The sequence below is a fragment of the Choristoneura fumiferana genome, chromosome 15 (genome assembly GCF_025370935.1).
Source record: "Choristoneura fumiferana chromosome 15, NRCan_CFum_1, whole genome shotgun sequence".
In the NCBI taxonomy this organism is placed as follows: domain Eukaryota; kingdom Metazoa; phylum Arthropoda; class Insecta; order Lepidoptera; family Tortricidae; genus Choristoneura; species Choristoneura fumiferana.
In genome coordinates this window covers 2,446,508-2,471,764 of record NC_133486.1, presented here as the reverse complement: position 1 = coordinate 2,471,764, position 25,257 = coordinate 2,446,508, and the positions used below count along the sequence as shown (strand labels likewise).

At 37.5% G+C, this 25,257-nt stretch overlaps 2 protein-coding genes across 6 annotated transcripts in view; one reads left to right on the top strand and one right to left on the bottom strand.

The window, feature by feature from the left end:
* Positions 1-11,042, bottom strand: part of Mip (Myoinhibiting peptide precursor) — a 103,626-nt gene extending 92,584 nt beyond the window's left edge. For both annotated transcript variants that reach the window (XM_074098287.1, XM_074098288.1), the window contains exon 1: positions 10,977-11,042. The gene's annotated coding sequence lies outside the window, so the exon portion shown is untranslated. The remainder of the gene's footprint in view (positions 1-10,976) is intronic.
* Positions 1-24,434, top strand: part of LOC141435568 (uncharacterized) — a 68,025-nt gene extending 43,591 nt beyond the window's left edge. For all 4 annotated transcript variants that reach the window (XM_074098290.1, XM_074098294.1, XM_074098292.1 and 1 more), the window contains 5 exons: positions 19,269-19,408; positions 20,411-20,524; positions 21,570-21,698; positions 22,592-22,632; positions 23,292-24,434. In XM_074098290.1, the coding sequence (XP_073954391.1) occupies positions 19,269-19,408; positions 20,411-20,524; positions 21,570-21,698; positions 22,592-22,600 (392 nt within the window). In that variant the 3' untranslated portion in view covers positions 22,601-22,632; positions 23,292-24,434. The remainder of the gene's footprint in view (positions 1-19,268; positions 19,409-20,410; positions 20,525-21,569; positions 21,699-22,591; positions 22,633-23,291) is intronic.
* Positions 24,435-25,257: the final 823 nt, after the last annotated feature.

The following is a 25,257-nucleotide window of genomic DNA, read 5'->3' as shown; positions in this document are numbered from 1 at the left end:
ATTGTCTATGGTTGTGTGCTTTGAAGTTGCTTTTTTAAGAAGCATTTTTGTATGTCTGTCACTGTCTTGTATTGCTCGAAACTGGTGTTTTATAAATGTTATGTCAGCTGCTTTGATTCTTTACTTTCTGTCCACTTTCTCTACCCCTTTTCTGTAATTAGCTATCTTTTCCGTTTCAGCATGTCTGGACATGCAGTGCGTGAAAGGCAATCGATAGACAGAGTTTATATAGTTTTTAGGATTTAACTGTCACGTGGTAATTTCTTATTTTTTTATAATGACATACCTTTTAACTACAGGGTGTTACATAAAAAATCCTTAATTGAGGTTTGATCGGTCTGTTACTTAGCAGACTGATTAAGCTTGTTAGACGGTTGTCAAGAAGTATGATTCATAAACGCTTGCTAGCAGTCTGCTAGTTGTTGAGCTGCTGATAGACGGATTAGACGCGTTATGTTGGCCACCTTGACAAATCAAAGACAAAAAATCTAATCGATAATTAAAAAAAAATTGACAGCAGTGACAGCAAATTACCAGGAAAAAAAAGAAAAAGCGAGATGTTTGTTTTCCCGCCATTTCCGATCCGCATGTTTATGTTGTGCAAAAAGCCATAATTATGTTAATCATCCTTATTTTTTTTTCATATTTATTGTTAATTTATTGTTGCTAATTTAGAGGATTTTTAAATACAAATTCTTGAAATAAATTTTCCTGTTTTTCTAAATCTGCGTAGCCCTGCCTTCACTATAAATATCTTCGGTACCTATGATTTTTTGCTCTAGTCAAAGTCAGCTGTTCAAACTTGTGGCGGCCATTTTGTGACTTAGCAGAGAGATAAAGGAGGGTCTACGGTCCTCTAACTTTAGCAGAGCCTTAATCGACTGATTAGCGCTAACAGACGTTTATGAATCATGTTTTTTAGCATCTGGCCTTCAAGGAGCCTTCAAGGAGGCTCTAACTTTTTATGAATAAGGCTGATAGAAACCACAAATTAATTCAGACATTTCAACAAAAGTGTTAATGCATTATATTACCCAGCATTAACTGAGCACGAAACACTAATTTTGCATTACGTCTTATGTAACACTGTATAGGTACCTACAACTAGTTATGTAACTGAAAATAAAATGTAGATTGTGCGTAGTTTTTGTCCCTAATTTAATTTTAACTCTATTGACACTGTTCTCTTTGAAAATACTGTGCGAATGTGGATGTTATTTTTAAATATTTTTTGTGACAGCAGAGAAAAAGACCGTCGGTATTTCTATTATTATAACTCGCTTTGAATAGACAGGTTGTTTGATGTCTGTAATTAAGTATTCTGTATACTTAATTAATGTCCTAGCGACGGCTAATGATTAAAAACCAAATTCTTTGTCATAAGTAGGTAAATATCGAAATAATTATTATTTGTCTTTATTTTTACCGATCTAAATTATAAATTGAGGAAGTTAAGACTTTTTAGTGAGTTAATTACCTAATTTGATTTTGAAGAAGTTTTTGATCATAAATATGTGACTTACGAATATTCACAATAAAGTGTAAATTCCTTTTTGCTGGTTTTGAAATTTAGAAATAGTTCTTCAATTGATTTCGTAAATAGTTGCTTTTATGTATATGTTTTACGTGATGTGATTCAATATAAAATAAAAAATTACGATATTAAAACCAAAATAAAGTCTATTACATTAAAAATAAACTGAAAAGACTAAAATCAATTAAAAAACAATTACAAGTCAAAATTTCAATTCAAATTACAAACTCTAAAATAAACTAAAAAATCAACACATTCAAATTTCAAACTTCAAACTTCAAATTTCAAAATTTCAAATCATTTATTCGGTAAATAGGCCGTAATGGGCACTTTTTAAACTAGCAGCGCTTTCGGAAAGACCATGATTGCAAAGAGAATGCGACGCAAGAAACTTGGCAGAAAGTCATTTTTTCAACATAAAATAATTACAAATAAAATATTTAAAAACGACAGTATAAAATAAAAGAAAAAGATACAAAAAAAAAGAATAATAATACAGGAATGTATGGGGTTCCTTAGTTACAAAACTAAACACTAACTTTATCTATGTTCAGTGGAAGTGTAGAATGCTTCCACCGTCATAAAAATAAAAAAATAAATTATTATTAGTAACCTTTATCTTTTAGAGTCCGAAGGCAAGCTCACGCCTGCCGCCCCCAAAGTTACGTGTGTGTGTAAGTTACGTGTCGACGCAACATAGATGTCGCTAGTACACAAACGCACACACAAACATCACGCCTGTATGCCCAAATGGGATAGGCAGAGCACACGAAACGTTACCGCTTCGGAGCCACTTTGCTAGTGCTGCTGCTTAAGTAGCATAGTAGAAACAAGTAGAAATAAGCAACCTGAGATATGTATGCATAGGAAAAATTCGTGTCTAGATTCCTGTCCAGCAGTGGTGTAGGGGTTATAGCACGCAGCACGGATTGCTGAGGACCTGGGTTCGATTCCCAGTGCTGGTCTCTTTTTCTGGTTTTTCTGTGCATCCATGTCTCAGTTTGTATTTTCCCAAAGTAAGCTCACATTAATTCATGATTTGTAGACTATTTAAATTAGAGCCATGCATTTTTCTATAAAATCCACAGTGGTAAATCCTGTCGCTCTGCTATCAACCTCAATAAATGATCTAAAGTTCCCGGCGTACAGCTATCACTCGTGACGCACTTCATGAGTTAAAATCTCGGATAATCTCGAAAATTTCGGACAATTATCCGATAAAGGATTAATTGCATTAATTATCGAAGTATCACGGAAGTTTTCCATTTAAAAATCCTGTTAAGCGTACCAATTAAACTATAACGAAGCTCAAAGCTTCAGAATCACAATGACAATCCAGAAATAAAACTAAAACGACTCCATTCTTCCCTGTCACCACTTCACCAGCCTTTTAATGAATGTTTCATTATTTAACACCTACCATTAACTGTCAATCGATTCTGAATTCAAAAATATTTGGTTTACATTGCCCCGTAACATGCAAAGCTTTTAAACGTGTGTCTTATTGAAGTTGCAATGGAAAGAAATAAGGTGATTGCGTCGCGTCCGTGTCACCAAGGAATTGTTCCCTTGGTAGCACCGCTGCGGTTCTTCATTAGTCGCGGTATTCGCAACTTTTTAAACCCGAGATGGAACTGAAATTCTTTGCATTTCTTATTTTATTACTGTTAAGAGATCCTTCACTAATAGAAAAAGAACGGTGTCCTTACTACATACCGGGTGTGGCCAGTAATATGAGCAAATAATTAAAACATAGATCATACTCGTCAAAATGATCAACATTAGTACAGCGACTTTTAAAAATAATTAGTTTTTTTTTAATTTTTATTACACTTTAAAGTTTATTTGAAGAAGCAGCAGAAGAAGCTGCAATTTTGCAATTTGTGCAAGGTCCACCTGGATTGCTACCACCATCTTACTCGCTAATCCTGCCGTGAAGCAGCAGTGCTTGCACTGTTGTGTTTCGGCGTGGAGAGTAAGACAGCCGGTAAAATTACTGGCACTTGAGGTGAGAAAAAAAAAGCAATGTAAAGCAAAATGCTTGATGTTTGTAGCGTGACATGCGACGTCAGTTGGGTTCTAAAATGGCGTACATTGATAGCAGTATTTAATTTGTATGAAAAAAGGAAAATTCAAAGACTCCATTATTTTTAAAAGTCGCTGAATTGATGTTGTTCGGTTTGACGAGGACGATCTATGTTTTAATTTTTTGCTCGTATTACAGGCCACACCCGTTATACTAATAAATCTAACAGACTGATTTCACTGATGCTGCAACGCGGTCATAATGTAATTTAACGACAATGTGCTTTTTCAATAAGGCATATCGATAAATATAAGTCTAAGTTATAGTTAAAGAACAATTTACTAAGCTAAAATATTGTCTACGAAACTTTATCGCTTATACAACGTTCAAGCGAGCAACATAAAGACAGCGAATTCCGCCGAGTAGCCCCTTTAGAAATACACATTGTATGTAAATTTCAGCTGTCTAACTATTAGGGTTCTTTAGACCCTGTGACTGAAAACAGACGGACAGCGGTGTAACAGTAATAGGGTTCCATTTCTCACCGTTTAGGGACCCTAAAAACGGTTGCAAATGTAACTGGGACAAAAAACATCTCGGTTCTTCTATGAACACTTTTAGTGAGAAGCAAAGTTTTTCTTTTTCTCGAGATGGTTCAGATTGTTCGGCAATTAGTGAAAAACCGGAAAAGCACGTAACGCCCACAGAAAAAACCTAAAACGCTCAACTCAATAAATACTTAGTAGCAAACGGAATAAAGTAGTATTTATATTGTATTTAGGTAGTGTAGATCAGAAGAGATTCTAATGCCGACTTTTTTTCTACAGATTTTAGCTATATTTGTCCGTAACAAATGACATATGAATAATATAAAGACATTGCTTATTGAAATAAATGACAGTTATCGTTTTCGTTGCATTATAAAACTAAATAACGTCCCGGCAAAAACTACTAGACACTGGCAAAGTTGTCCTCCAATGGACAGAGCCATATTTTTTTAAAGAAACAACAACAATAAATAACTTCCCTTGAATTTTCAGAAACCTGTTGTAGGCTTAATACGTAACCGAAGCGGTTGCGGGCAACACATGTAGGCAAAGATAGAACCCACAGCGGACCAACGATACAAAGATACGAAAGATTCTAGAACACTCGAGAGAAAGCCAAGCCGGTCCTTAAAATGAGAAACAACTACGGTTACGTTGTACGTCACTAGCTTTGAAACCCACTCCAAAACAGAAACAATAACCCAAGTTGCCAACTACCCTCAATTACTTCCCATTGTAGCTACCAACAATCGCCAAATCCCCATTTAACCGAATTTAACTGTATTGATTGTCGTAATGAATAAGTAATCAGAATGAATAGCTGTCGGGGCCAGATGCTGTTAATCAAGGTATAATGTGATTAACGTTATGTTAAAGACCGTTTTTTGAATAGGTGTCCGATTGAGATGTCTCGCACGTGCCTTTTGGATTATGGAGTCCAAAGGCCGTATTACTTAACGTTTCTGAAGCTCGCGATCGCAATCAAATGACAGTTTTCGTATGCGAAATCTTTCATTTGGTTGTGAAAGATCTGCTTAAACATTGTGGACTCAAAATATAATACCAGAATTTCACTTCGGGCCTATTTCACCAGCTTTAGTTAAATTTCTGTTATTTTGCGTGATGGCATCAAAGATATTGTCACATAAGAACTTGAGTGAGAGATGAAACAGGGTTAAATTTTTTGGATTTACCGCCATATTCTGAAGATTTCCTGGCGTGACAGAGTGACCAACGTGGCAGTATTGCAAAGAATGGGCTTCTAATGACCATCAAGCAAAGAAAGTTGTGTTACTTCAGGCATGTGATGAGACTGGTTCAACTGCAGTACCACTTATTTGTTTAGAGCAGTGGTCTCCAAAATCAGATTCACCATGATGTTTTATAATATAATTTCGGGTTTTGTTCCGCGTACCTTGATTTCTTGATTGGTCGTCTCGTGATCATGGAGCATGCAATTGTGCCGAAATATCGAGCTTCTCTAAAATCAAGGTACGCGGAATAAAACCCGAATTTAAATCATAAAATTGGTAATTACCGCGATAGTCTAAACATTCCGATAGGAGAGGAATGGGAAGAAGAAGAAGAATAAGACAGCCCTATCACATTCCGTGGGCATCCTAAGGTGACTACACAGCCTGAGCAGCAGCGCCCTAGTGGGGAGAACCAAGGGGGAAAACAACATGCTATTTTCCCAAGAAAATCCCAGGTTCGCCAGCGAAAGTCTTCGAACCTCGCCAATGTTCATATAAAAATTCAGGCATCTGCGATAAATCTCAAAAACGTCCACATCTGCCGCTTGATTCAGAGCCCAGTTTTTCATGAAACATGCCAGAATAAATTGAAAGAGGACGGTGTGAAAAACATTGTTTACGTTTGGATTGGTTTTTGCAATATGTTTGCTTTCCCCCAGAGACTGCGTAGGGATAAAATGTAGCTGTTATTTAATTCTCAACGGATTTCTTTTAACAGAATTGACATGTAACGATCTAATTATAACATCTAGTTTGCCTTCACCGTAAAGCTCGTGGTAAATTTCAAATGTAATTTTGCACATGAATTTCGAAAAACACAGGTGCAAGCCGGGGTTTGAATTCACGATCCTCTGCTTGAGGACCACAGGGTCAAACCACTATGCCACCAGGCTACACTTTTTACAAGCTTTTCTTTAACTTGCCTTGTTTATTTATTTATTTGTTTGGGTCAAATCTTGGAAGCTATGAGTATTTGACCCATTTCCAGTTGACATTTCCGATTGACTTGAAATTTGGCATACTTATGTAAATATGGTGACAATACGATAATCTGGTACTTAGTGAAATCCACGAAGTTTAAGGTTAAAGAAAACATCTTACACTTGCGAAGCAATTCAATGCTGTGTGTACACTACATTTCAATAGAATCTGTCAATTTTCTACACATTTAATACACCCTAGCGTGGGCACATTAAATTATATATGTCCCTGTTGATATGATTATAATCTAAAAGGAATCAAAAAAGAATAATAGTCACATCTCCAAGACCTATATATATGAACCCGGTGTTGTCTGGAAGTGTCTACAGGATTATCAGATTCTATTGAAATGGAGTTTAAGTTCCCAATCCGCACTGAGCCCGCGTGGAAGCTATAGTCCAAGACCTCAGAAGCCCTCTTGTCATAAGAGGCCGTATATAGGCCAAAATGATTGCGGTAATTTTATATGCGTTTTCTGTTTTGCTTACTATGTGTTGCTGTTCAATAAAGAGTTATTGTATTGTATTGTAATTTCATCCTTTGTTTAGACAAAGGGTTTTGTCAGACATATGCTAGAAAACGTTCCTACAAATTCCTTTGTTCCTTTTCAGCTGCGGTACCCTAAACAATGTCTCTCAACTTGTTACTTCTTCACTATACAACGATATTTATATTGATGGAGATAGAGAATCCCGTATGATAAAATGTCCTAGCGTCTCATATATGAAAATCGCCGCTCGGATTTCATATCTTTGGCACACAGCGTCGGATCAAACGTGGTTAAACATAATAAAGGATGGAGGCGCCTGATTGCCTCTCGTATGTAATAACTTGTTCGAACAGGCCAAGACACGGCTATCCTTGTTGGAACAGGGGGGCAAACATGTCAATAATTCGATCAAGGGTTGCTCAAAGTCAAAGTCAAGATATCTTTGTTCAATTTAGGCTATAATAAGCACTTGTGAATGTCAAAATAATCTGCCACCGGTTCGGAAAAACGTTGAGAAGAACATGTTTAAAAAACTGCAACAGAATGAAAACAACATGTTTAAAAAAATATTTTCAACAACATGCTCGATTACCAATGTTTACATTTTTGTGGGACGTATATGTATGGTGTCGTGTCGTGTGGTGTCCACCAGATGTCAGGCGACTGAGGACAGGTTAAGGCGTCTAGCAATCTGTCACTATTGTACCTGTCATAATAAAAAAGTTTACATTTTTGTGGGACGTATATGTATAGGTTGAGATGATGATGATGATGGTGACGCGTTACGATCTATTGGCACCGGGAGGGGGATGAGAGATGACAGATCGGTATTTTCATTTCCTGCTTTTAGACAGATACTTGGGGGCCAGATTAAAAAGTTTGTAACATCTGGTATTTAGTATGGACTTATTGAATTCATATTCTTAATTAATAAACTTTGGCATAAGTCGATAGATCGCGGCACGGTTCGTTTTTAACGTTCTGTACCCGAAGGGTGACAAACGGAATATCACTGCATTTTACAAAACAAAAGTAGCTTAGTTTTGTGAGTAGAATCGAACCTTGAATTTAAAGCCTATGATCAGAGACAGCCTGTAGATTAGATAGTAAGTTAAGAGTAGCTTAAACGTTTTAAAAAATCATAGAAGCGGCCGACGTTTGTGCTTGGGAAAAAATGTTTTCGTTTTTCTACATATTATTATTTGGCGGATGTCTGACTGTCGCCTACAGGTATAATTCTCGATGAATTCTTGTGAAATTTTGTACAAAGGGTCAATAACATAGTATGGGTTTCCAAAAATCGTAAAAAATATCAAGTTTAAGCAATTTTGAAACACTCGCAACACTCTACCGCTCGCGGAGCTACTAGTATTTATATCTACAAGTAATCCTCTATTGAAAATATAGCAACACACAGATGCATACATTCTTAGGGTTCCTCCAGTCGTCGTCCTTCCAGTCAGTAAAAACGGAACCCTAACAGATTTGCACGGATTTGCACCGTTCACCACGCTGCCAGATGTAAATGTATGATGTTGTGTTGCTCTGAGAATGAACTCTGGTTGAGTTCGAAACGCGTCAGTGTAATTTGGTGGTGGTGATAGTTGGATTTGCGTGTGTTCTTACAGTGTGGAGGTGGAAGAGCTGCGTGAACACACATTTGTTACATAAACATTGCTATCAAAAGATCGCGGGTGAGAGAAATAATTCTTGGTAGTTCATTGATATATAGACCTCCGCAAAGTAACGCCTGATTCGATAAATTATTTACTTGGCCACTGTAATACAACAATCAAGGTTGGCTTACATTCTATACTTATAGTACAGTCGAAACATTTAATTCCCGATCCACCGTGGAACGTTCTCATGTAAGTGTCATAATGAACTCCCTTGTCAAGCAATGCGATGTTACTATGAAAGGGTTCCACAGGGTCACGATCCAGTTGGTTCGATAGTACAGTCAAGGACAAAGATATAGACACGTCCAAAGTTGCAAAAATATATACACGGCCTTAATGTTAAGTGCATAAAGTCGGGTATAATATATTTTTGTAACTTTGGCCGTTATCTTTGCCCTTGACTGTACATTACTTGAGCCGCAGGATAAGTAGGAAAGAAGTTTTCTTGCTTTCCTACTTCTCCTGCGGCTCAAGTGATGTACTATCGAACCAACTGGATCGTGACCTACTGCGGAACCCTATCATAGAAAAGTCATAGTAACATTGCATGACATTGCTTGACAAGGGAGCTCATTATGACACTATGAGAACGTTCCACGGTGGTTCTAAATGTCTACTTTCAAATATAAGTAAGTTAATCCTATCAGTTAACAAAGTTAACCAAACGACGTTAGAAGAAATTAGCACAGCCGGCGGCAAAAAAGCTTAGCAGTCGTGCCGTTTGTCACTGTACCACAAAAAATAAATTAAAACGACGAAACGAAACATTCCAGTCACTGTCTTCACTCATTGTAAAATTACTACCGGGAATTAATTGCGACACTGTATTGCTAAAAACTGCTACTCCACTACTCGTTAGCCGCTGCAATGTGGTTGAAACTTCGGAAAATTTATTGAATCAGGCGTTACTTTGCGGAGGTCCATATCAATGAACTAAAAGAATTTATTTGTTCACCTTATGCTATCATACTAGCTATCTAGTTTATGCAAGATATGCGTGTTCATGCAGTTCCTCCACCTCCACACTGTAAGAACACACACAAATCACTCAAACCCGTCTATCACCACCACCACAACGCACGCACAGCACACATAGCGCGTATTCAGCGTGCGTCAGTGTATTGTGGTGGTGGTGATAGATGGGTTTGTGTGATTTCTGTGTGTTATTACAGTGTGGAGGTGGAGGAACTGCATATGAACACGCGTATCTTGCATAAACTTAGGTATCACAACTTCAAGGTAATTACAGCAATTTATCATCGCGATTAAGTTTGCAGATTAATTATAAAAATACTCATGATATTCTACCGAAGGCAATATAGTTGAAACATTATCTTTACATTTAGCTCATGTAAAATCAATTGCTTAACTTTTTTTTTAGTTATTATTTTTAAATAATTCAAAAACACAGTAAGCAATGCTTAACTAAGTTACTTTTAATTTCAAAGTGGCAATATCTTTCAGCAGACCAATATTTTATTCACTAGCTTTTGCCCGCGGCTTCGCCCGCGTGGAATTCCCTCGGGAACTGTGCATTTTCCGGGATAAAAAGTAGCGTATGTCACTCTTTGGCCCACAAACTATCTCTATTCAAAAATCACGTCGATCCATCGCTCCGCTTCGACGTCATCTTTCACGTTAAACATACAAACACACACACTTTCGCATTTATAATATTAGTATGGATGATAAATTTCAATACATTCCCTCTTAGTTAGATGTTGCAAACCGTCTATTAGCTGTGTATTTGGGGTACTTATAGAAAATCAAAAATAATAATTAAAGTAAAATCATTAAAAATACTTCTACGTCCCAATAGACTTGAGCTTTTTAATTAATCCAGCACCAAGTATCGTAATAAAAACAATATGCAAACTTCCAAGTTTCAAAGTGGAAGATCGTAAAAAGTCCAATCAGTGAAACTCGACAATTCTATTAGAGAAATATTAGATTTGTTAACGACCCGCGTAGCGTCGTAGCAAGCGCTACGAAAACCGTAGCTCCGTAGAACCGCCTTGCTTATTGGGGACATTATTCTTTGACTTTTGTTTAAATTAGTTTTTACTTGATTCTTAAAATAATTACGAGGCACATGTCATGATGGTGAAAGGAGTAATTTATAGAATTAGTGTGTAATTATGTTTATTTTAATTTCCATGATAATATATTATCGTCAAATATTAATGCGGCCGTTAAAAACTTTTTATAATTACTCACGTTTTCAATTGTTATTTTAACGATAGCAAACATGCTATTTTTTATTTAAACATAAACTGTACGTATTTTACTTACCCAATGAGCTGTTATTAAGCGTTAATTATTAACGTTCCTTTCTATTTTAGGCCAGAAAATCTTTACCACTACTTCTTTTCACTAACCACTCCTAAAAATTCAAATTCTTCCTAAATACTGCGTCAAATTCATTCGAGAAAACGTTTTTCTAAGTATAAAATCAATTTACTTACCGTGATAGTTCTCGCAGAAAACTTTATGAGAAGACGCGGCGAGCTCCCACTTCGGTCTCTGGAAGGCTACTGAGTCCTGTTCTCTCGTACAACCTTTATATACTACCTACGGAAGGGCGGAGCTAACGCGGCCATGCGCGAGTAAGCCCCGCCTATTTTGAAACCTAGTTCTGTGACGTCAGAACTGATGATGATGACTTCTGTAGGTGAAGGGCAACTGTCAAGCCAGGTGGGAGGTACGTGGGTGTCCACTCAATGCTTTCAAATAACTTTTTTGGTAGCTATTGTCTTATGGAATTTGGGAATAAACAATGATTTCAGCAACCACCTTTTATATTAAAGCCAAGAGTGTTCAAAGTCAAAATCAAAGTCAAAATATCTTTTTTTAGTTTAGGCTATAACAAGCACTTATGAATGTCGAAAAAAATCTACCACCGGTTCGGAAAAACCTCTGTTCAGAAGAATCCAGCAAGGAACTCAACGAGGTATATATTTTTAAACAGATTTACAATATTATTAAATGATATCTATACATCACAAGTATTTAACACAACTTGTTGTCTAGTAGCTTGGAAATGTTTGCTTATGTGGTTTAGAGACTTTTGCATTATCATGAATACGTAAATTTTAAAGAACACAGAAGAATTGAAAGGATTAAAACTTTTAATAATATTAATAACCATTAACCGAGCTAAATATAAATTATGTCGGTAGTTGCAAATAAAAAAAGTTGTAGTCTTTCTGTCACTTGGAACTAACTCGACTTGTACTTTTTTCCGTTGAACTTCGCCGTTTTTAGAAGAAATTAAAACTAATAGAAAAACGACGAATATTAAATCAATTACAAATCCATACTTCCATACATATATTATAAATGTGAAAGTGTGTGTGATTTTATATTTGTCCGTCTTTCACGTCGAAACGGAGCGACGGATCGACGTGATTTTTGGCATAGAGATAGTTTATGAGTCAGAGAGTGACATAGGCACTTTTTATCCAGGAAAAATTCACAGTTCCCGAGAGGACAGCGCGCGATAACCGAATTCGACGCGGGCGAAGCCGCGGGCAAAAGCTAGTTATTTAAATAAATGCAATCCAATCTCGTTAAGACTGGCATATTTAGCATTTCCTTTTGGGCTGGGATGAAAAAAGAGTTTAAAATAAAACTTACAACCTGCTTTAAAGCATAGCGTAATCTGTATGTAATTGATTCTAATCTTGATTATGAATTTTCATTATGGATTTTCAGTTTTACTTTATTTAATTAACACCTTGTATAAATAAAATTCGAAACTAAATAGATAATATTCGAAATTTTATTACGCAAACATACTTTATAATCTTTAGTAGGCATCGTAAATAGAGGTCCATCGTAAAAAGAAGGGATTTCCAACATTTTCCACGAGTGTTAGTTTACAAGTATCAGCTTGTTCTTTTTCAAATTGCTTTTCTTTTAGCCTAAATTATTGTCTCCTGATAGTAGGTTCGACTCCCGTTGGGACTCTCTTATTAAGATTTACGCAGGGACACGTAATTAACGGGAATCTTAACGTTTTCGGGAACGTGTCTCATTTCAAGGTACCTTAATATACGTACGTTAGATAAAAGGATCCAGAAACTGTATTGTACAAAATAAGTAAACAAACAAAATTGACAAACATAACATAACATAACATTAAAGACAATTTTTTTTTTAAAACTAATCCATGGCGGGAGCAGGCATGTGCACTGCTGGTCTTGGGTCAGTCCATCCGATGGATCGGATTTTATGTCTTGTACTGAATGCACATACATGTGGCTCGTATAATAGACATTATGATACTAAAAAAAAAATATATTATTCAGAAAAAACGTTAGATAATAGTACATTGTGTCTTAAGGGCGGTAAATAAGAAATTACGAACGAGAGTCTATTAGAAGCCCGAAGTCGAAGACTGAGGGCTTTAATGAGTCGATGTTCGTAATTCTAGTACCGCCCGTGCGACATACAATGTTTTTCATCACATTTGCAAGTATAATTTTATATTTGTAAAAGAAAAAAATATAATTGTTCCAAATATTGGCGATACCTTAGGCTGTGCTCTTGGCAGCGTCGCCCTCAACCTCCCCCTCCCGCAGCATGCGCCGCAACGTGCGTGTGCATGTGGTCCATGTAGTCCTGCAGCAGCGCGCGCAGCACCATCAGTACGGGCACTGACTCATTTACCGATCTTGGGCTTCATGACAAGAAAATGTGTACGCGCAATGACTCATTTACCGACCACGGGTTTCATGACAAGCACATTAAGGTCGAGGGTTTTATTTGGGGGGTTGCAACTAAGGTAGCCTGCATGTTACGACACTGTTTACGAGCAAGTGTGATGAAAAATAGTTTATGTAGGTATAGTCACTGGTAAAAAGTCGTTACATTGCTGCCTCCAAATTTAATACAACACGGATTACGTCAGTTAGACTTGTATACCGGGTGTGGCATAATATGAGCAAATAATTAAAACATAGATCATAATCCTCAAACTGAACAACATTAGCTCAGCGACTTTTAAAAATAATTTGTTTTTTAATTTTTATTACACTTTTAAGTTTGTTCGAAGAAGCAATGTAAAGCAAAATGCTTGATGTTTGTAGCGTGACAGGCGACGTCAGTTGTGTTCTAGGATGGCGTACATTGATAGCAGTATTTAATTTGTATGATAAAAGGAAAATTGAAATTGAAAGTCTCCATTAGGTATTTTTAAAAGTCGCTGAACTAATGTTGTATTAATTTTTTGCTCGTATTACGGGCCACACCTAATATGTTCTATTTATTTTTCATTTAATATTGTTCTATGCACTAACGTTGTTTTAAGAGCTTCCTGCTAATTTTACTAACCAATTTTACATGTATCTCTTTGTTGACGTTTTTTATTTAACGCTTCTATGTTTTTTTTTCCACATTAAACTGTCGGACGCCTATAGGTACTTCATTATGATTGGTTTTTTGGAGTCTTTTTGTATTTTTTATTTCAACTCCAAATTCGTTACTTTTACGGGTATCCCCGTGAAACCATATCGAAAATACACACAGCGGCAGCGACATCAGATGTCTGGGTGAGCGGTTGATTCCGAAAGAGTGTGACGTCTCTCGATGAGAGCGGAACATAGATGTCGCTAGTGCTGCTGCATAAGTAGCGTAGTAGAAATAAGCAACCTGAGATATGTATGCATAAGCAAAATTCGTGTCTAGATTCCTGTCCAGCGGTGGTGTAGGGGTTATAGCATGCAGCACGGATTGCTGAGGACCTGGGTTCGATTCCCAGCTCTGGTCTCTTTTTCTAGTTTTTCTGTGCATCCATGTCTCATTTCGTATTTTCGATATGGTCGTAAAAGTAAGAATTTGGAGTTGAAATAAAAAATACAAAAAGACTCCAAAAAACCAATCATAATTTGATTGCTAGTAGCGACATCTCTTGTCTGGGTGAACGGTTGGTTCCGAAAGAGTGTGACGTCTCTCGATGAGAGCGGAACATAGTGTCGCTAGTGCTGCTGCATAAGTAGCGTAGTAGAAATAAGCAACCTGAGATATGTATGCATAGGAATGGATTCCTGTCCAGCGGTGGTTTAGGGGTTATAGCACGCAGCACGGATTGCTGAGGACCTGGGTTCGATTCCCAGCGCTGGACTCTTTTTCTGGTTTTTCTGTGCATCCAATGTCTCAGTTTGTATTTTCGCCTATACTTCATTTTTTACCATTAGAAAGAAGGTAAACCACCTTGACATATCTTTTTATTGAAAAACACATTTGAAAAATGAGCTACATCAAATATGTGAAATTAGCAAGGGCATATCATTTACATGCTTTGGTATCATAAGTAATAGTTACTGTTTTTTAAACGTTTTTCAATAAAAAGACTCGTCAAGATTGTTTTCCCTTTTTCTAATGCTAAAAAAACGAAGTATATACATAAGACAATTGATGAAAACCATTTACATTAATCATCACCATCATCCCAAACATTCCAGTATATAACAGATCTAGAATGTTAGAGCAGTATATTTGTGTAGCGCTATGGTATAATGTTATCCCCCGGGTGTTCCAGGTGTCTATGGGCAGTGGTAATCTCTTACCATCAGGAGACCCACTTGCTCGTTTGCCATCCATTCGAATAAAAAAAAACAGGACAGCATTGTCTGGCCGGTAAAGTCATGTTGATTTAGAATGTACACTAAACAAATTAGACGAGAAAAAACAGTCAGATTCTTACTGTGCTAACCCTAATACGATTCCTGATATCACACTGATCCCTAAGTACGACATTAACGACTTAATTCATTCGCCATTCGTATTGATATAGTTTTATGGTCGGCTCATGAAGTCGTGACGTTAACGGCCACTCGTAAACGCCAGTTAGCCGGTCGTCAACTTAACTACGCTTTAACTTGTAACGAATGTTTAACTTCAGTAACCCTGTCTTGAACTTTCGCGATTCCCACATATATTTTTGCTGAGGCCGAAACTAGAAAACATACGTTTTTCCAGAAACAAGATCAAGCTTGATCGATTTAAGATTTAAAATCGTACACAGCAATTGACTACTTTGAATTCGGATCGAATAAGTGCCATAACCGTTCCCTGAAATAAATATCTAAAAATTATTTGATTAAAAGTATTAGATAGTTTATGTAGATACCTGTAGTAGTCATGTGACTGATTGACTCACTGATAGAAAATCATAAGTAATTGGTTTTGGGTTAAAAAAAACAACGTTTATTTTTTTCATCAACTAGGCGAATTTAAGACACCTATTTGAAGGATTTTGGTTTTAGTTGGGTTTTATATTCTAAATATTTAAGAGGGGGCTCCCATACAACAAACGTGATTGTTTTGCCGTTTTTTGCGATTATTTATTTTTAAAGCGATTATACAACTAAAGATTCTCTCCCATACATAAACTTGATTTTTTGCCGTTTTTTCGCTAATGCCTAATGTTGTACCTATAGATAATGGTACGGAACCCTTCGTGCGCCAGTCCGACTCGCACTTGGCCAGTTTTTTATTATTAGTTGAATCTTAGAGACAGAACTTTCTGAAGAATGGTACCCACTATTCTTCAGAAAGTTCCGTCTTCTTAACGTAAACTCCAATTCAATAGAATCTGACAATCCTGTAGACACTTCCAGCCTACTAATATAAACACCGGGCTGCCTAAGGCTTTGTGATGTGACTATTATTCTTTTTTGATTCCTTTTAGATGATAATTGCAACAACAGGGACATATATAATCAAGTGTGCCCACGATAGGGTGTCTTAAATATGTAGATAATTGACAGATTCTATTGAATTGTACTTTAGGTACTTAGTTTTTGCAGTATCAATTGAACTCGATCATAAATGGTTTGATAGGCCGTTGAGGCTAAGAGGTCGTTTGGGCCAATTGAGCCCTCGGTCCTTAAAGGCCGTAAAGGCTGGCATAAAGAACAGCACTAATTGACTGCCTACTTTAAAAATAAATGTGTAGGTTCAGTCGAACAAAATGAATCCTTGACCATGTAAACTTTGTTTGTGCTACTAATGTCATGTTGATGGTCCATACTTTTGTCAAGGAAATCATAGTGAAATCCATACTATTATTATAAATGCGAAAGTGTGTTTGTGTCATGTTGATGTTCTATACTACCTTCCTCCTCCTCCTTTAGACGACCCTCCTCCTCCTCCTCCTCCTTCTCCTCTTCTTCTTCCTCCTTCCTTCCTCCTCCTCTTCCTCTTCGTTTCTCTTTTTAGACGACCAGATGACCTAGTGGTTAGAGAACCTGACTACGAAGCTTGAGGTCCCGGGTTCGATTCCCGTGTCGGGGCAAATATTTGTATGAAAAATACGAATGTTTGTTCTCAGGTCTTGGGTGTTTAATATGTATTTAAGTATGTATCTATCTATATAATTATATTTATCCGTTGCTTAGTACCCATAACACAAGCTTAGCTAAGCTTACTTTGGGACTAGGTCAATTGGTGTGAATTGTCCCGTGATATATTATATATATATTATTATTATATATTATATATATTATATTATACTTTTGTCAAGGAAATCATAGTGAAATTCATACTAACATTATAAATGCGAAAGTGTGTTTGTGTGTTTGTCCGTCTTTAACGCCGTAACGGAGCGACGGATCGACGTGATTTTTGGCATAGATAATTTATGGGCCCCAGAGTGACATAGGCTACTTTTTATCCCGGAAAATGCACAGTTCCCGAGGGAACAGCGCGCGATAACCGAATACCACGCGGGCGGAGCCGCAGCCAAAAGCTAGTTGATTATAAAAGGGTTCCATCCTGGTACATTAATAAATTTTTTCGACTATAATAGTGGCTTTTGAATAATGTCCCTATGCAAACCGAAGACTGAGATGTATGAGTTGCAATTAGCTTTGCCAAACTTTTTCGTCACTGATGTCAGTAAAACCAACCATTAATATCCAGTGTTAGCAGAGCTCCTCTTCTAAGCAGAATGTACACAGTTGTGCATATATCACCACCGTCATACCAACTTTCAAGTTTCTAGAACAACTTTACAGGTCCTGCCTTTTTGTACTTCCGTACCAAGGTTTTTCGGTTGCGTAACTTTTATGGAAACACCTTTCTAACCGACTGCCCGAAGGAGATGTCTAAAAATATTAGATTTTCAAATACATAAATAACAAAATAAAAGCACTCGCTATTTCTTTGACAGGAACAGCCAATATAGAACTTAAAACTAAACTTGAAAGGCGTAGGATAGGACATATCATTCAATAATATTGTAAATCTGTTTAAAAAAAATATACCTCGTTGAGTTTCTTGCCGGATTCTTCTCAGCAGAGGTTTTTCCGAACCGGTGGTAGATTTTTTTTTGACATTCATAAGTGCTTGCCTAAATTGAATAAAGATATTTTGACTTTGACTTTGATCGCCGATATCCTCAACGCCCCCACATTTCATAACTCCTAACGTAATACATTATCGATATCGTATTACTATTGACATGTATGTGTGTACCGCCTGTCCGCAAACAAGATTTGTTGACCCTACAGATTGCTGCGACCTCGAAATCGACGAATTGGCTCAGTAACTTATTTATGTCCTGTAATGAAGTATATACGAGCAATCTTGCAAATCTGTTTTTAACTATGTATTCTTTAAAGGCGATTTTGAGTGTAATTTTTTTAAATGTGGTCAGGTTAGTCGTTATGGAATAACATTTAATTTAATGTTATTTAAAAACAATTAAGTAATTAAATTTAATGACATTTAATTTAAAGTAATGTATGCCGGGTATGGCCTGTAATATGAGCAAATAATTAAAACATAGATCATACTCCTCAAACTGAACAATATTAGTTTAGCGAATTTAAAAAATAATTTGTTTTCTAATTTTTATTTCACGTTTCAAGTTTATTCGAAGAAGCAATGTAAAGCAAAATGCTTGATGTTTGTAGCGTGACAGGCGACGTCAGTTGTGTTCTAGGATGGCGTACATTGATAGCAGTATTTAATTTGTATGAAAATAGGAAAATTCAAAGACTCCATTATTTTTAAAAGTCGCTGAACTAAAGTTGTTTAGTTTGACGAGGACGATCTACTTATGTTTTAATTTTTTGCTCGTATTACAGGCCACACCCGTAGATCATTTATTTTAACGAATTCATTCAATGCAATTTAATAAGATTTGATGAAATTTCATCCCAACCTATAGGTTATAAGTACGTCCAACTACTGTGTACAGGTCTCTTCTCGGAGCGAGAGGGCTTGGATCGTAGTCCCCCTTGGGCCCAGTGCAGATTGAGAACGTATGATGAAATTTGATGCAATATAATTTATTTATTTTCGTCGGTACACATCATCCCAGCCTAGATTGAGAGGGCTTGGGCCGTATTTCTCACGCGGGCCCAGTGCGGATTGGGAACTTCACACACACCATTGAATTGCTTCGCAGGTATGTGCAGGTTTCCTCACGATGATTTCCTTCACCGTTAAGCTCGTGGTAAATTTCAAATGTAATTCCGCACGTGAATTTCGAAAACTCAGATGTGCGAGCCGGGGTTTGTACCCACGATCCTCCGCTTGAGAGGCTATGGGTCAAACCACTCGGCCACCACGGCTTCACTACTCCTACTATACCTTCGGTACACCTAATATATTTTATTTTTCTATAAATTGTTCCTAGGCGTGGTTAAGCCCACTGCTGGACATACGACTCCCAGAATGATAATTCATTGTGTTTTATTGCATCATTTATTTTTCCTCTTGCTTAAAACCAAACCTCTTGCTTCCAGGAGCGGCGCACGCGTCGATCGGCGAGGACATAGGCGCGACGGGCTACATGTTCAACCTGGCGAAGCACCCTGCTCAGACGTTCAACAAGGTGTTCAAGAGTGCCAGTGACTTCGCGCGATTCCCTGACAAGTCCAAACAGGTGCGTTGAGACTGTCTGCTGTTAGGTACAGTCACCAGCGCAAATATCTGACACAACAAAGCGTGCATATCTGATTTGATTCTATTTGTTGGGGCGGTAGGACGTGTCAGATATTTTTTGCACGCTTCGCTGTGACTGTAATGCAGGTGACTGTACACAGAGCATATACTAAATCTGTTGAGGATATCAGCAGAGTTGGCTCAGCAGAACTAGCGATCGATTGCACAATATTAAAAACAGACACAAGTAAATAACAGATTTTATAATTTGCAAAATAATCAGCACAAACGAATGTCAAGGAACAACAAAACATAGAGTAACATGTCAATATGAAAAACGTACTGTTTAATAAAAACAGCCAGCAAAAACTTTGCGTTTGATAATGAACCTCAACACGCCCTCTCAAATGCAAGGTTTATTGCTTTTCATAAGTTAATCAACGCAGCATAACAAATAAAATAATTTGTACTACACTTAAGCACATTAAATGATACAACAAGAACAAACTTAAAGTCAACTCGTTGACAAAAAAACTATGGATTAGCAAGGTTTAAGACCTAAGCCATTCAAACATCTATTATGTTTTATGCTAGGCAGTGCTTTTGTCAATACATCTGCCAACATGGATTCCGTAGGTACATGTCCCAACATTATATTATTGTTGTCCTTTAAAACACCCCTAATAAAATGATACTTAATATCAATGTGTTTACTTCTACCATGAAAGACGGGGTCCTGCGCAAGAAACATCGCTGATTGACTATCGGTATAAATAGATATAGTTGCATACCCTGGTAACTTCATTTCTGTTAGCAGACTTTGAAGGTATAGACCTTCCTTGAATGCTTCCGCAAGACTGACGTACTCCGCTTCACAACTAGACGTCGCTACTGTCTTCTGTTTTCTAGAAGACCAAGAAATACTAGCTCCTCCTAGAATACAATAATAACCAGAATAAGATTTCCGATCTATTGGGCCGATCTAATATTTTCACTGTTTCAGCCTCAAAAGTGCTTCACATGGGACGAAGTGGACCACTTCGACGGCGAGCAGGACCGGCCTCTGTACATTGTCATCAGCCACAATGTCTACGACTTCACCGACTTCGCCGACTTGGTGAGTGTGTCGTGTGTGTGACAGAGAGGAAGAGAGTGACGGAGACGGAAAGAAAGTGTTATTTAGTTATTTAACCAATCACGAGCAAACGTCAAACGGATCTCACGATACTAACGCCATCTAGCGATATTTCGCCTCTATGATAACCCTCATTTGGGTTGAATACAATCACACACGCACATACCTCCGACTGCCATCCGTATACTTAGTTCTAATGGATGTCAGCGGGTGGTCTGCTTCTGATTGCTTCACTCTTTACATCTAGTATGAGCTACGTCAAATTACGACCGGTTAGCCGAGTAGTTAGAGAACCTGACTACAAGCTTGGGGTGCCGGGTTCAATCCCCGGTCGGAGTAGATAACTACCCTGCATCACTTATTTCTTCTTCCTGTCCGGAACGGTGACGGATGACTTGGTTAAAACTGGTTCACGGTGGACGCAGGTCGCTTCTAACCGAAGCAAGTGGAGGACTGTCATGATCATCATCATCAGCCGGAAGACGTCCACTGCTGAACAAAGGCCTCCCCTTAGAACACCACAATGAACGATACCTCGCCACTTGCATCCACCGGTTTCTCGCAACTCTCACGTTGTCGTCAGTCCACTTGGTGGGAGGCCTGCCAACGCTTCGTCTTCCGGTTCGTGGTCGCCACTCGAGGACTTCTCTTCCCCAACTGTTATCTGTTCTTCGAGCGATGTGGCCCGCCCATTGCTACTTCAACCTGCATATTTTTCCAGCTATGTCGGTGACTTTAGTTCTTCGATGAATTTCCGTATTCCGGATTCTATCGCCCAAAGAAACTCCAAGCATAGCTCTCTGCATAGCTCGTTGCGTGACTCTGAGCCTCTCTAAAACGCCACAATCAAGGACCACGTCTCAGCGCCATAAGTCATCACTGGCAACACACACTGGTCGAAGACTCTAGTCTTCAGGCACTGCGGAAGTGGAGGACTATGGGGAGGCCTATGTCCTATCCAATCAGGGAGCGTCCTACGACTGATATGATGATGGTGATGATGACAAGTTGAACTTATGTCTGGCAGCACCCGGGAGGTCCAGCGCCCCTCAAGAAGCACGCTGGCCAGGATGCAACAGACTTGCTCTGCAACACCGGACTGACCGACGAAGTTCTAGCCGCCGTGCTTCTGAGGTTCAAAGTTGGCTACATCAATGTAAGTACTGTCTATAGCACGCAAGAGGCTACTAAAGATAGAAGAAGGAAAAGAAAAAAAGGTGGCATCACAAATATCTGATGACCTAACAGTAAGCAAGATCATAACGTTGAACAAACCTCATCCATCATCAGTAATGCCATCTACCGATATTTTACCACGGCGAAAACCTTCATTAATCGAAATATACAGGATCCATCTCAAAATTAGCTTCTTTCTTTTACTTATTGAACTGTATAGTCCACCTTACAAGCTTAGTTCCTTGAACATGATTTATGCTGTTGCATGCCTGTTATATGGTGCACAAACGGGGGCCATAACTTTTAATTTCTTGAATTCCTTGATATGTATGTCTTAAACTTTCGTGATTTTCACTCATAGTCAAAATACCACGCACAGGACTTATCACGCTAACACACACGAAATATACCTCGACGTTTCGGCAACATTACAGTGGCCGTGGTCACGAGTAGACTCCGTTACTCGTTATATTACTCGTGTGTGTTAGCGTGATAAGTCCTGTGCGTGGTATTTTGACTATTTACGAGTATGTCTTGTCTTTGTTCTAGTGTAATGTTAATTGTGATCTTTCATGGCGTTAAATAAATGTATTTTAAGAAAGATAGAAAGAATTAAAAAAAGAAAATACGCCATAAAAACAAACATAAAATAAATACAAGACATACATGACGCTAAACAGGTCCCCACTCAGCTTTTTCTTTCTTTCTTTCTCTAATTTAGTAAAATTAAATGTTTTATTTATGTTCTGTTGGCATAATATCTAAAGAACAGGAACAAGTGTAAATTCTTTTATCTCGACTGTACATATTAAAGGCATTCAAAAACGCGCATATCTTAATCAAGAAATGTAATGTGTGCCTTGTTGTTTACAGAAGGCGTGATTTTTGTCTGCTAACATTGCGTTGAAATAGAGGTAAGATAAATCCCCACTTTTCTTCCATTTTGAGACAGAGTAACAAGTAAATGGTTCGATCATTCGATCTATAACAAAGAGTACTAAACGAAAAACTTGCAATACATTTGAAGTTTACCACTAACTAACTACTTAAGTGTAATTTTTGGCAAAAATTCGAGGAGCAATAAGTATTGCATCCAATAATTGCCACGGGAGAGATGCGAATCTGTGGCAATTGTCATGTCAGCAAGTTCGACTTTCAAATAAAAACAAAGTAGCCATAATGGTTCTCTGCCTTTTCCCAACTCAGGTTTCCCAAATGTTTCATTTGCCAACTCGGGATTTTCTCTGAAACTATATTTTTTCCGAACTTTCATAAAACAAACCTAACCTAACCTGCTGTGTTCTATAAAAGCATAAGAAAATACACTGAGAAAAAGTTTTGGTTGCGGAGAAAATAAAGAGTCGGGAAATGAAACAGTTGACAAACAATAATTCTGCGAAAAGGCAGAAACCGGAAAAATACACACCGTAAATTCAAGGCCAATTTAGACCTGCAAAACAATCGCACAACTTACCATTTCTATCTCGGTCGCTTTACGGCTTTGCAATTTAATTCAAAGATCAAACTGGACTTTAGATTAAAAACCAGCTAATGAAAAAAAACTTGTTTTCAGATATCCGGGAAGAAATTAGCGGGCAACTTCGTTAGCCATAATCTCACTTGCCACACCTACCTAAGTTTTTCATAAAATATTTAGAAAAGTGCTGTTTATATTTTTAAAAGTAATCTTGAGTACCTATGTTGTAGGTTAGATTGTATTAGTTAAATTTAAATGAGGGCTATCGCGTATGAATTCGCCACTAGAGGCGCTAGTGTAGCGTGAGGTCTCCGAAATGTCAAATCTCATAGTTTTTGGGTGAGCTACGCGGGTTTATTTATTTTGTGAATATTTTGCAATATCTGAAATTAATTATGGCAAATATGCGTTCCGGGGCAATGAATGTCTGTGTTTTGAGACAGTTTTGTCTTTCGGAAACCTTTGTCCTCCCTTTTCTCCGAACAAAACGGGGACTATGCAACACTGTGGCATGCTCGATATTTTTATGGTACGGTTTTAAGGTGTATTAAATATGATTTTAATCTAAACTTTGTTTTCACACCCGTAAAAACAGACTTTGAAAGCCATACTTAAAAACCTCACGCAACAGTGCGCCATCTAGTGAGACAAAAAACGATAGCCCTCATTGTTCAGAAAATCCGGTTTCAGTAGGTAATAAATTACTTTATGACAAATGTAAATTATGGAAAACGGTACATTATGCCGTATGAAATTCAGGCAAACAATAGAGAACCAGAGACGAGTGTATTTTTATTAAGAACTAAAAGAATTTCTTTGCTCACCCGCGACCTTATGATTATGATATTCCTTCACCTCCACACTGTAAGAACACACACAAATCACACAAACCCATCTATCACCATCACCACACTACACTGACGCGTTTCGAACTGATGATGATGATATTGATGATGTGTGGTGGTGATAGATGGGTTTGTGTGATTTGTGTGTGTTCTTACAGTGTGGAGGTGGAGGAACTGCATGAACACGCATATCTTGCATAAACTTAGCTATCATAAGGTCGCGGGTGAGCAAAGAAATTATTTTAGCTCATAGACCTCCGCCAAGTAACGCCTGATTCAATAAATTATAATTTTATAATTATGAATAGTCATTTTATTTCATAAAACAGTTTGAAAATTGCACATACATACAAACTTGATTCAATTAAAAACAGTCCTATACTTAACAAACGTACCTACATAAAATAAAAATAGAACCTAAAACTAAAACAAATTACGTAAATAGTACCCCTTAGGCAAGGTCCCAAAGTTGTATTTTATAATTTATATTCCAAGTACAAACTATTAACTATTTTACGCCTGCGCTTTATTTATCTCGATCAATTCTGTTTTGACACGCACCTGTTTTAATCTCGCAAAATATTGAAATAATTTCATTTTCTGCTCAATCATTTTCGATGGCATATAATTTGAGTGATCTATTACAGGCTTATTTCTTTTAAACTATTAATATCTGGAATTACTTATTACTAATCAGTCCTTTTAAAATTTAATATGATTACTACGAGTAGATAAGTAAAAAAAATACAAACAGTGGAAGATAGAACCTCCTCCTTTTTTAAGTCTGTTAATAACCTAACCAACAAAAAGATGGAAAACCGCTGACTTTGTCACTTCAAAGTTCAATATTTCCGAAACGGCTTAGCCGATTTTGATGAGAGATGTCTAGGAACTATTGCTAGAAAACCTGATTTCATATAAAAAATCGCATTCAAATCGGTCTACCCGTTTAAGAGCTACGGTGCCACAGACAGACACACGGACAGACACAGACACACATAGCGGTCTAACTTATAACACCCCTCTTTTTACGTCGGGGGTTAAAAAAGGAAAACTATTACAGCTTAGCAGGCTTTATAAGTTAAAAAGTATAGTCGTATAAAACTATTATGGGACACACAGCGCGTGGTCCACACTTGGGTGGCTTTTAGAGTCTGCCAGCGTTTTTGCAAAGCAACGTTTTCGGAAGCGTGCCGCGAGAAATTTGACTGACAATC